The sequence below is a fragment of the Amphiprion ocellaris genome, chromosome 22, assembly GCF_022539595.1.
Source record: "Amphiprion ocellaris isolate individual 3 ecotype Okinawa chromosome 22, ASM2253959v1, whole genome shotgun sequence".
Taxonomy (NCBI): Eukaryota; Metazoa; Chordata; class Actinopteri; family Pomacentridae; genus Amphiprion; species Amphiprion ocellaris.
Window position 1 is genome coordinate 16,339,578 of NC_072787.1, and position 12,705 is coordinate 16,352,282.

The 12,705-nt window shown below is 38.3% G+C and overlaps 1 protein-coding gene across 2 annotated transcripts in view; it reads left to right on the forward strand.

The window, feature by feature from the left end:
* vill (villin-like) overlaps positions 1 to 12,705 on the forward strand; it is a 15,837-nt gene continuing 3,132 nt past the window's right edge. Inside the window, exons 1-17 of one of the 2 annotated variants that reach the window (XM_023266311.3) lie at positions 1 to 167; positions 1,271 to 1,309; positions 4,324 to 4,407; positions 5,137 to 5,211; positions 5,317 to 5,516; positions 5,861 to 5,969; positions 6,230 to 6,340; positions 8,220 to 8,425; positions 8,530 to 8,608; positions 8,706 to 8,804; positions 9,036 to 9,189; positions 9,282 to 9,382; positions 9,482 to 9,619; positions 9,705 to 9,863; positions 10,073 to 10,252; positions 10,409 to 10,554; positions 10,977 to 11,121. In XM_023266311.3, coding sequence (XP_023122079.1) covers positions 123 to 167; positions 1,271 to 1,309; positions 4,324 to 4,407; positions 5,137 to 5,211; positions 5,317 to 5,516; positions 5,861 to 5,969; positions 6,230 to 6,340; positions 8,220 to 8,425; positions 8,530 to 8,608; positions 8,706 to 8,804; positions 9,036 to 9,189; positions 9,282 to 9,382; positions 9,482 to 9,619; positions 9,705 to 9,863; positions 10,073 to 10,252; positions 10,409 to 10,554; positions 10,977 to 11,121 — 2,070 coding nt within the window. In that variant the 5' untranslated portion in view covers positions 1 to 122. The remainder of the gene's footprint in view (positions 168 to 1,270; positions 1,310 to 4,323; positions 4,408 to 5,136; positions 5,212 to 5,316; positions 5,517 to 5,860; positions 5,970 to 6,229; positions 6,341 to 8,219; positions 8,426 to 8,529; positions 8,609 to 8,705; positions 8,805 to 9,035; positions 9,190 to 9,281; positions 9,383 to 9,481; positions 9,620 to 9,704; positions 9,864 to 10,072; positions 10,253 to 10,408; positions 10,555 to 10,976; positions 11,122 to 12,705) is intronic. The other variant, XM_023266312.3, reaches the window with a different exon arrangement.

Consider the following 12,705-nt stretch of genomic DNA (forward strand, 5'->3'; position numbering starts at 1 on the left):
AGACTTTTGTTCCAGCCTGAAGAATTCTTGCTCTCCTTTTTCCCTCCTAACCTTCCACTTGTCCTCCAAGTTATGCGGGGAATGAAGTTCGCTGCATTGTTTTGAATGATCTTATTTTCACAATGGAGTCCAGGATTGAATTCAGTATTGAAAGGTCGTGGTCAAGGGTAAGAAAAACTATTTTTTTTTGCTTAACGTTGAAAGTTGTTGGTTTACTAGTAAACCAGGTTAGTTATGCAACAGTGTGTTGCTTAGATTCCCTTGCAGGGAGTGTGTGAACTAAATAAGACAAATGTAATTTATGTATCCCAGAATAGAGAACTTCGGCAAGGAGCCTTATGCAGGATTCACTTACTGACTGCAACAAATTTGACAGATTGTTCACATACTTTTTTAAAAATCCAGCATATGAGATTTGATTGGTTTTTGAGTGTTAAAGGAACCTTCATTTGCCATTTGAAGGCTCGATGAGTTCTCCTGTACAGGATCTGACATTTTATGGCCATAAAAGTAACCACCCCACTTTTATTGATCTTCATTTATCTGTATCTTCGTATGTTATTCAATGCTCGGCTAATAATTAACATCTATTCTTTCAAATCACTTCAGATGCAGCATGTTAATGCATCTTCACGTTTAGCAAACAAATGTAAACACAAGCTGCCAGAGCCTTCTCCACTGGGAGATCAAAGCCTAGAGCTGTAAAACCTTCAATAATGTCAAGCGTTCTTCCTCCAAGTGTGAGTAGGCACGAATGAGAGATTGAGCCACAGAAAGCCTCTGATTCCTTTCCAATACCACTCAGAGCTCCTCGAGTCCAATCCCCCCATCTGCTAGTTGTAACAGTTGTGAAATGAATAATTGGTGTCAAGTGGCCCCTGTAATACCCGCTGTGCCGCCGAGGGCTCCGTCAAACATAAACACAACTCCAGTTGGCTACTTAAAGTGCAATCAGGAGCTTGAGTGATGCTGGAGTCCGTCGCAGTCGAGGAATTGTGAATGGTTTTCTGAAATATCATTGACTGTGTCCTGGCTCCCTTTCATTCAGCCCAAAGCCAGAGTCTCCACAAGCGGTGAGCAGAGGCGTACTCACTGCTGCGGTATTGTAAATATCGAGGCAGGAAATTGCAGGTGTGTTCATACCTGGGTGTGGAGACAAATACATCCACCCCTCTCTGCCTCACTCACTCCAGCTTGCACAAAGGAGGAAAAGGCAGCTGAAAACTTGATCTTATATGTAATTTCACTAATCTATCTCCACAACTTGTAGGAGACCTCGAGGCCTTCACTACACCAGACGCAGCACCAGGTAAGAACCATCCTTTTACTTAAGTAACACCCATTTTCTGCTTCTTGAATTGGTCTCTGTCCATTTCATTTACCCGCATCACCACAATTTAGAGAGAAAAACATCTCTATTATCATCAGTGTAGGAAGATATCCTTTAACTATACATTTTTTATTTGTATTTGATTACACATGACCTAGAAAAAGACACATTAGGATGTACTGTGCAGCATTAACAACGGTCATTGTGTTTGCTGAGTGAAAGGACAGCTGAGGTTAATTAATAGAAAACCAGTTTTTCCAGTCTCTGTAATGAAAGCATAGCTGATCTCCAGTTTATCTTTTCTTATGTTTTATTTGTTTTACAGTTATTCTGATGCAGATCAGATTTCAAAGCACAAAGGTTGATTCGCATTAACAAGGGTCGCCATTGAAAGTTTTCATAATCATTAATGCAATGGAGTTGATTAGATTAAAGAAGTGGAAATAGATAATAAATCGATTCTCCATCCTGATGTTTCACATTTTTGATTCGATAATATACTATTTCAACAATTTTTTAAATAACAAATACATCAGATAAAAATATGATGATGTGTTTTAAACTCAAAGTAGCTTTGATTTAATTTTCTTTGAGGAGATAAAGCAACAGTCTAGTCAGCTGTTTATACTTTCTCTTATATTGCTACTGTTCTCTGTTTAATTTTACTACGAAATGCTGTTATCAGAGCCTCAACTTGATATGTGGAGTACAAATACCTGCAGGGTGCGGCCTCTCTTTAGCCACTTGTCAAAGGCCATGCTCAGAAGATATGAATACAGCAACAGGAAAATACATTTAAATGCAAGATATTGAATATAAATGTTAACCTCCACTTGCAGTCTCTCGGCTGGTTACAATTTAAACACACAGAGCAGCACTAAACAAATTGACACAAGCGGAGCAGACTTTTTAATTTACGTTTAAATGAAAAAATGACACAAGCTTCCTGTTACAAATTAAAAGTCGAGTTAATAAGCAGTTAACCACACCCTGGGCTCTTTATTGGAGGCTACATTTATCTATCTAAATGATGGATGCTATCTAGTTGCTTGACCCTATGGCTCTATTTCGACATCTCTGAACTCTGCTACACCCCGATTTAACATTCACTTATAGCACACTTTTGGCTGCTGTTCATTTTACTCACACTAAAGCTACAGATGTAGCTCTTTATATATTACATTATACATACATTATTTCAGTATTATTCCAGTATGACTCACAACTTCAGCCCAAGCCCTATCATTTTAATTAAATCTCAACTAGCTGTAGTGTTTGTTCTGTGTGTGACACCTTTATTCAACCGCCTGAATACCAGAGTCTTGATAGTATTAATGAAGGGTGTGGTTAAGATCCTGCTAGAGTCCAGCTGGCCTGATCTATCTCACTTCCTCTCACACCACCCACTTCATCAATCACCGCCCAGCGAGGCCTTTTATTCCTCCACCTGGAGGTGCACAGTACACGGGACATGAATTATAGCTGGGATATTTCTCTGGAGAGTAGCTGCAACCACAGCCCCTACAGCTATTTGACAATCATATCATGCATGGATCCAGTATTTGCATTCATGATATGTTGCGAGCAGCGTAACATCCCACCGAGCCTGTTTCCATGCAGCGCGTCCCCACTAAGCCTATATTCTTGGCTCAGCTGGTGATACAGTGTGTTTGCTTATCAGTGCTGTTGTTTCTGATATCTGAGTCAAGAGGCAGTTAAAGCACCGCTGATTGCAGGACTTGTATGTTGCTATGGCGCCAAGCTGACACTCATTAGGGGGATTAGAGGTGCGTTGCTGTCAGAGATCCAATCTTTTGAATTGGTTCACTTGTCATTTTGGAGACATCTGTTACCAGTGAAAAGATAGGGAACTTGTAAGGATGAGTGAAAGCCTTGAAAACGTAATATTTTTCTGAACTGAATGTGTGTTTTCTAACTCTCTAGATAAGCCTCTATGTATTTATTTATTATTTTAGTTCATTTTTGCAGCTATTTTTGTTAAGCAAAAAAGGCTATGAAGCATCCGTGCATAGTAGTTTTCTTTTTTTTTTGTAATTTCAGCTCAGGGCTACAAAACAGCTGTACATTATAAAGCACCTAATAGCAATGACTAGCTAGTAAACATGATAAAACACTGGTTGAGACCAAACACAGAGCAAAAACGAGGTTAATATTAGAGAGCAATACTGGACTTTCCTTCATTAGATTGCTAAAAATGACACTACATAAATGCTACTAACAAATTAACTGCATCAAAGCTTATATGCTATTATTGTTTCTGAGGCTGTGAATGGCATTAAAATAAAAATTAAAAAAAACTGGACAACATGAAAGTGCCAATGTAAGAATGTGAAATAGTCCATGTAAATTCTACAAGCCTGTGTTCAAATTTATAAAGTAAAAATGGCATTTGAAATCAGATGTACAACTACTTCTTAGGGAGAGAAAACAACCCCTATTGAATGTGGGTCTATATTATATTACTGGAATGATATTGTTAAAAATTATGTTGATGTATAAGTAGCACTTTTCTTTTATAGGTGACTGAAATGAAATTCTTTTTAGTTTCACAAGGATTCATATGTATATATTTATATGCTCTGTTTGTGTAATCTTGATTTGTTAGTAAGATTAGCTTCCGAATAACTATAGTGCTCTAAATACTATCATATTTATCAATGATAAGTAGTCAATGAAAATGTCAAATAAAGTGAAAGTACCTCATAACTGTACTTAACAACAGTGCTTGAATACATGTTTTTACATTCCATGAATTACTGTCATTTCAAATAGACAGTTAACTTAGGTGAAATGTATGCGGAAAAGTTGGGAAAACACAAGACATTACTGGAATATTTACAGAAATATGTGCATCCTGACTATCTCCTAGTATAAATCCAATACACAGACACACACAAATATGAAGTTCAATTTTCTCAAAATGACACAGTGCAATTCTCATTGTTTTTGCTTTGTCTTTATGTTTATTTCAGTTCAGCAGAATGATGAGCGATGACAAGCCAGATGCCTTTCGAAATGTCAGCCGAAAACCGGGCCTGCAGATATGGACCATCAATGTGAGTCAGGTCTCCATTAAATATCATGCATCTTATATTGCTGTGTACTTTGACATTCCTGGTCGCATTGGTGTGCTTTAAAGTCAATTTCCAATCACTGATTAAACTCCCAAAAACTCTTCTCTGTGCATCAAAGTTACATTTTCAATTTTTTTCCATGAATCCTTACTGAGTTCTTAAATGGTTTAGATGTAATTCTATACCAATGCTCAGATCACACATTGTAAAACTACTTGGTTCCTTAAGCATTTTACATATTAAATCTTGGATGTCTGTATCTGACACACTGCAGTTTCAAGGTGAAAGTACCTTCCTCACTATACATGTATTTTCCTCGCTATAAGTCTTCTAGAATAATAAAAATAGACATTACTATATACTAAATAACAAGGATTCCTCATCTTCTGTAGCAAATAATGCACTGAACAATCTAAACCATACGTCATGAGACCAAAGACAACAACTGCACTGCTATATGAGGTGTGGCGTTGACCCCGTTGTGGTTTCTTTTCCATGAAGCTGCCTTTAAAGAATAGCTGACTGTTCTTACACAATGCACAAATACAAAGAGCTCCTGAAAAACACAAGTGGTTTCAGCAGATTGTGTCATGCAAAGTGTGTTTCTAAGCACTGAAGAGTCCAAGCCGAGTATTTGTCTGTATGCAAACAGTGTAGCATGCCAAAATATTATTTTTGTTTGAGGTTTAAAGTGTTGTTATCTTTATTCAGAACATGCAAATGGCTCCTGTTCCCGCTCAAGGTTTTGGCAACTTTTTTGAAGGGGACTGTTACATTGTTCTATATGTGAGTATCTGATTTCATAAGAGCCCCAATATTATTGAGGCATGTGAATTATGTATGATCGTCTGTGTGTAAGTTTGAATTTGATGTTTTCTTGTTAACTAACAGATAAAACAGAACAGAGGTTCAGGCCAGTCTATTGACATCCACTACTGGATAGGAAAGACCTCCTCTCAGGATGAACAAGGCTCCGCCGCCATCTACGTCACCCAGCTGGACGAGTTCCTGGGTGGGAGTCCGGTCCAGCACAGGGAGGTGCAGGGCTGCGAGTCGCCTCGGTTCAGGAGCTACTTCAAAAATGGCCTGATGTGAGTCAAAGAAGGGGGTTGGTGACCGGCTCAAGAGGAGGAGTCTCACACAAACACTATAATCTTCCTGAGACATGGTTTACAACACTAATCCCTCTGTATGAAATGATTATGACACAGCATACACTTGTTTTTTTTAAGCTTAGTGAAGAAAAGCACTGTTTTCAATGGCTGGGTCATTAACCCCTCACCCTTCCATTATGTTTTTGTTTAATGGTTCCACGGATTCAAAAATGAATCAAACAACATCCCTCTCAGTCTTTTCCCTTTATCCTCCTTTACGCCGCTGGCCTTCATGTTTTATTACACTTGAACTTTGGTAATGTACACTGATCTCTCCACAGCTACAAGAAGGGCGGAGTGGCCTCGGGTTTTCACCATGTTGACACAAACGTCTACAACGTGCTGCGATTGCTGCACGTCAAAGGGAGGAAGCATGTCACAGCAACAGAGGTATGCAGGAGTAAAAAATTCAGGCAAGGGGCTGCAGCAGGGTTTAATGCTTTACCTCCCACTGCTGCTATCACAGGCTTCACACAGTCACGCTACAAGGGAGTGTTAGCACTCCCTCTTAAGCAAATTATGGCGTGCGTGTTGTTGTAGCTGTCAGAGTAGGTGTTAATTGCCTGAGGAGGGCCATGACAGTGGGATATTTACTGTCCATTTGATTGTAAGGAGGGTATTTGATAGCTCTCATCTGTGTTTGTGTGCAGGTGGAGGTGTCGTGGAACAGCTTTAATAATGGAGACATATTTCTCCTGGATGTGGGCAAAGCCATCGTGCAGTGGAACGGTCCCCAGAGCAACAGGAGGGAGAAGCTCAAGGTAACTGACTGGTTGCACAGAGCAGCGATACAGGAAGCACTCACATCTTTTACTAAAGTTAAAGCAGTGAAGCTCTCTGAGAATTTCTTAATTACAAGTGATAGTCCTAAATTCAAATTTTACAGAAAGCTGATTAAATATACTTTAATGTCAGAGGAATCATTATTGTTTATACCTTGTCATGTAAGAGAATGACTTGATGTATATTTAATATTTAAGATATATATATATTTAAGTATCACTTGTGTGATAATTGGAAATTGTTTGCACCTTTATGCATACATATATATATATATATATATATATATATATATATGTATATATATATATATATATATATATATATATATATATATATATATATATATATATATATATATATATATATATATATATATATATATATATATATATATATATATATATATATATATATATATATATACACATACATACATACATACATACATACATACATACATACATACATATATATATATATATATATTATGTACATTTGTGTTTTAAGGAGTATCTTAAAATGTTTTAATTACAAGAGTAAAGCCCCTCTTTCAAATTTGACAAAGAAATGATTGAATATGCTTTAAGTAACAAAAGAATTGTTCTTGCTGATTTCCAAACATGTAAGCAACATGCTGGCTTACAAGTGAATTACAAAATTTTTCAGTGTGGTTTAATGACCAGATGTAATTACAGGTATACTTGTGTGGTAAAAGAACATTTTGTACACTTTTACACATTTTTGTGCATCATTTCTATTTTTTTAACTTCATATATATTCTATATATCATGCTCCGTATATATTTATCAATAATATCTTAAAATTGCTTAAATATATGTGAAACTACTGCATTGAAATTTGAAAGAAAGCTGATTAAATATACTTTGAGTATCAAAATAATCATTATTATGATATCTTTTTATATAAATAACATGCTGATCTTAAAGAAGAGTGACTAAATGTAATCTTATGTAGTCTTGTGAGGTACTTGGAAATTTTATACACCTTTATACATTATTGTGCATCATTTATACATTTTTATATATCATTTTCCCACAACTATATAGAAACTTGTCTGGAATATTTTTTATCATTATACAGTATATGGATCTATGTGTTTAGCTTGCATGAAATGTAAAGCTAATGAACAAAAAAGGGAACAGAATTAACAAAGAGAAAGTAACAGCCGATCACAGATAAAAGACAAAATGAAGGCTTGCTTTAACTGAATATATGTGTTTCCATATTCTAATTTCCAGACAATTTCTGGGTTAAGTAATGACATCAATCTTAGCGTGTTGTAGATATATTTTATAATTTCAAGTCAATTACTGTATCTGTTGTAGTCTGTAAGCATTAAAGAAGAATTTCTGTCAAATATGTTGGTTTTCCTGTGCAAAAAATCGATTGGATTTTATTTAGAACCTCTGAATTTAGTTTGTGCTGCAGAAAATATTTCTACCTTGTAGGTTCCAGTACCAGGACCAAACTGTATCTGTTATTAAAAAGCAACCTGCTGCTATATTTAGAGGTCACCATCGATGAACATGGATGCTGTTTACTCTGTAATTTACAATTTTGATTAGGCAGAAATAAAAATGTCAGATGGAATTTTGAGGCAGTTTTTCCAAATGTTGACCTACACTGATTGTATTTTGAAATTCTCCCAAGTGTCTCTTATTCATAAATCCCATTTTTGTTCATTTTGGCCTCACAGTTGTGGAGCTGTTATGAAATATGTTGATTTTATTTCAGGAGGATTTCAGAAAAATCGTCAGAGGCTTCGGCTAAATAATTCACGACTTGTTTTTGAAGAGGTTTTATTCATGCAACTTTGTGTCTTCTTTTTCTTTCCAGGCGGTCTTGTTGGCTCAGGACATCCGTGACAGGGAGCGAGGAGGTCGGGCTCAGATTGGTGTCGTGGAGGGTGGAGATGAACGAGACTCACCAGAGCTGATGAACGTCATGACGACTGTTCTCGGCCAGAAGCCTGCTCAGCTGAAACCGGCCACTGCTGATGACCAACCCAACCTGGCGCAGAACAACAGCGTCCGACTCTACCAGTGAGAACACCATGTTGATACATTACAATTCTGCCACAACAGTTTGGAAATATTTTTGGCTATTTAACAATATCATACACTGATTTCCTCATTCGTCTCCTCAGTGTTTTTGAAAATAGTGGGAATCTAGTGGTTCAAGAAGTGGCCACTCAGCCTCTGACACAAGACCTGCTGCGTTCCGGTGTAAGTGTTTACTTTTATTCTTCAAACATGGTTTTTAGTCATTGAAGTAAATGAATCCTGTCTCATTGCTCATTGTTTCTTTCTCTCTGGTTGTCAGGACTGTTATATTTTGGACCAGAAAGGTTCCAGTGTGATGGTCTGGAAAGGCAAACATGCCTCCCAGGAAGAGCGACGAGAAGCCCTGAACAGAGCAGTGGTGAGTTTACAGCCTGATAAAAGTTCAGAAAACCTCTTGATATTCTTCACTGTTGTTCTTTAGGTCAATACGACAAATTAAATGTGTGAATTCTTGTTTTTTATGACAAACATAATTGTCTTCTTTTTGCCAGAATCATTGCCCCCTTAGACATTATGAAAACATGATCTTTTTACTAGCATTTACAGGTGTTTTTTTTACCTCATCTTGTACATTAATGTTTTCTACCAGGGCTATATTAAAGCCAAAAACTACCCACCGAGCACCAGTGTGGAGGTGATGTCAGAGGGAGGAGAGTCTGCAATGTTCAAGCACTTGTTCAAATCCTGGAGAGAAAAAGGACAAACTCAGGGTCTGGGCGCCACGTACAGCGTCGGAAAGATAGGTAATACTTAATTTACATCTGAGTCTTCCTATTTTTAATCTAAAAATCTGAGTTCATGTATTTAATGCTGAGCACTTTGGTTCTCCACACAGCTAAAGTTGAACAGGTGAAGTTTAATGTGATGGAGCTTCATGCACGTCCTGATCTGGCAGCACAGCAGCGCATGGTGGACGATGCTTCTGGAGATATTAAGGTCTGAAAAAATACAGATATACATACACTTCTTACTTCAGTGTCAAGATCCAAATGAGAAAGAAAACTCAGAAATGCTTTATTTCTTTTAACTGCTCAGGTGTGGCGCATTGAGAATCTGGAACTTGCCGAAGTAGATCCAAGTACGTATGGACAGTTTTACGGAGGAGACTGCTATTTGGTGCTGTACTCATATCAAAGATCGCACCAGCTGCAACACATCCTCTACATGTGGCAGGTCTGTGTCATCTCAATTTCCTGTTTATCTCTCCCTCTGCTTCTGACAAACTGTATTTACATGATCTATGTCTGTCTCACATCAGGGCCGTCATGCCACTACAGATGAGATCACAGCATGCGCCTACCAGGCTGTCAATATTGATAACAAGTACAATGGAGCCCCGGTGCAGGTCAGAGTGGTCATGGGAAAGGAGCCTCGCCATTTCCTGGCTATTTTCAAAGGCAAACTCCTCATCTTTGAGGTGCGTTTTTACACTGAGGAAGATTTTTTTGGTTGGATTAGAAATGCTTGTATGCAAAAAGAGGTCAATATTTTGCTTGTTTTGCTCGCTTCACTTCTCAAATGGAAGTGTTCCAGTAAGAAATCGTGTAAAAATGAATCCAACAGGGATATATCTGCATGCTTTTTCTGTATTTTTATGTGTATTTTTGTGTCTGTGTGTGTTTAAAGGGAGGTACAGGCCGGCCTGGTGCGGTTAACCCCAACCCTGCTGCCAGGCTTTTCCAGGTTAGAGGAACCAGTGAAATGAACACTAAGGCCACTGAAGTGCCTTCGAGAGCCTCCTCTCTCAACACCAATGACGTGTTCTTGTTGAAGACTGACCACAAATGCTACCTGTGGTATGGAAAGGTAGGTATCTTGCTGTAGAGTTGCACAGCAAGCTGCAAGAGCTCAGTGTGAACCTCTTTCAAATGACAAAAATTTGCATTTGTGCGTCTGCGCTTTCACCAAAATCAATGTGTGTTTGATGATGTGTGTTTGATGTCTGCTTCTGTCCGTCTCCAGGGCTGCAACGGGGATGAGAGGGTGATGGGAAGAGCCATCTCTGATGTGCTGTCCAGGCAGGACAAGCAGGTGGTGATGGAGGGCCAGGAGCCAGCTGAATTCTGGGTAGCTTTGGGTGGAAAGGCTCCATATGCCAGCGATAAGAGGTAAACACAGAAAGCAAAAACATCACACAAAAACATTCGGGGGAGTATTGTGGCACAAATTTTAGGAGATTTGACTTCTTGCAGAACAATACATCTGGCTGGTTAGGTTTATTTTTCAGCCAGATGAGCACTCAACCCAGCGCTTGTTATTTATTAGGGCATGTTGCATGAAAACAAAATACACCCATTATAATAACCCACTAACAAGGACTTCAGATTTTATCCAAAAGGCCCTTTAATCATATTTTGCACCATTAATAAGCTTACATTTAAATCTGCATGGATTATTTTTAGATCAAGGTCAGTGGGATATGCCCAATGTCATCGGAAGCCAATGAAATGCAGCAAACACCCCTGCCCCCCTGCGCAAAAATAGGGCAGATTATGCAGTTGTTGTGATGGAAATGTCTGTGTTTTTTTAGACTGCAGACGGAGGAGCCGCGTCACAGTCCCCGGCTGTTTGAATGCTCCAATCAGACGGGTCAGTTTAGGATGACGGAAGTGGACGACTTTGACCAGAGTGACCTGGACGAAGAGGATGTGATGCTGCTGGACACCTGGGAGGAGGTGAGGGGTCAAAGGAGCAGGAAATCAGTCTGACTCTAGGGCTGGTTTCCGTAGAGGCATGCAGAAATACATCCTCTGTCCGGGTTACCATTGACTTGTATCTGTTGATGTGCTTTGCCATAACAAATTGAGGTCAACACAGTGACAGTAGGCTGAATAAGTCATTTATTAAATAATACCTGAGATACACACTGGATATATGTCACATCAAGAGAAAGAAAAACTACCGACCAACCCAGATTCAGCTGGAGGAGATGCCACGGGTACATTTCAATACTCACACCACAAAAACATTTATTATGTCCCAATGCAAAAATACCAGAAGTACATTCAGTCTCATATTGCAGTGCACAAGCTGGTTCTCTGGCAGTTGTGACCCACAAACCTCTGCACAGTGAAAGATGCATCACATATGTTATGTAACAAGCTTGAGCCATCATTTTGCAGTACAGACCATGATGGATATATGAGCAAGACAGTCAAAGCTTAAGGCACGATGTTACGATGAAGTAGTGTGTCCACACTGTAAGCATGCCATGTGCAACAGTACGTACTTTGTAAAGGCAGCTGTACTGACAGTAAAAACACAAAGGTATAGGCAGAGTAATGGATTATTATCTCTCCCTTCCAGAAAGCTGTTGCTTTGGAGACACCCACTCATTGTTTGATTTGGTAATTAGGTTCTAGCCTCAGATATGTAAATATTTAATTTAATTTACCTTCCTCAGCACCTGGTGCTTTCCCCCATTTCGATGTACCTTTGAGGTATCATTTAAAAAACGTCTCTGTCAACCTCGTGCCATTGTGTGGGCCTACTTTTCTCGTGCAATAACTCGGTTTAATACAGTTGAAACTGAGTGTAAACAGCTTCTGCAGCTCTGTCCAACCACATGTAAAACTGCAATCTCTCATTTAATATAACTTTTGTCATCTCATCCAACCAACAGTGTGTATCTTGTTAATAATGAGCTTTAGAGATGCTGGTAGCTGGGTTTTGTTACCCTAAGACCGAGACATATTAGCTGTTTCTCCCTGCTCAGCCAAGCTAATTGTATCCTGGCTGCATATTTAACATACAGTCATGAATCATCTATTTACGAATACACATGTATCGTCAGCAAAAGTAGAATAACACAAGTTGTGTGGCCCATTCCAAAGTGTTTTCAGCTCTTGAAATTAGTCTCTTAGTGTTGAAACACAAGACTGAAAAAATGAGAAAAATTGGGATTTTAGAAGTTTTAAAAGTCCCTCTTCAGTCACTGATTTATCCCTTAAAAACTCAGTTCTGTGCATCAGAGCTACATACTGAATAGTTTCCTGTCTAGTTTTTAACATTATTGTGATTGGTTAGTTGACGTAATAGTGTTGGTAGTTGCATTGGTTTAATTTAAACTCAAATTTTTTGCATTATTACTAAATTCAAATTGAGATTACAATGAAATTGGCTCTATAACTTTTCTTGACCTTGATTTTAGGATTTTAAAATTCCCTTCTCTATCTTAACATACAGTTTCAGATGTTAAAGCTGGTAATTTATATAGTTTTGATTGTAGAGGAATAGCTTTTCTTTTACTCAGTGTAGTT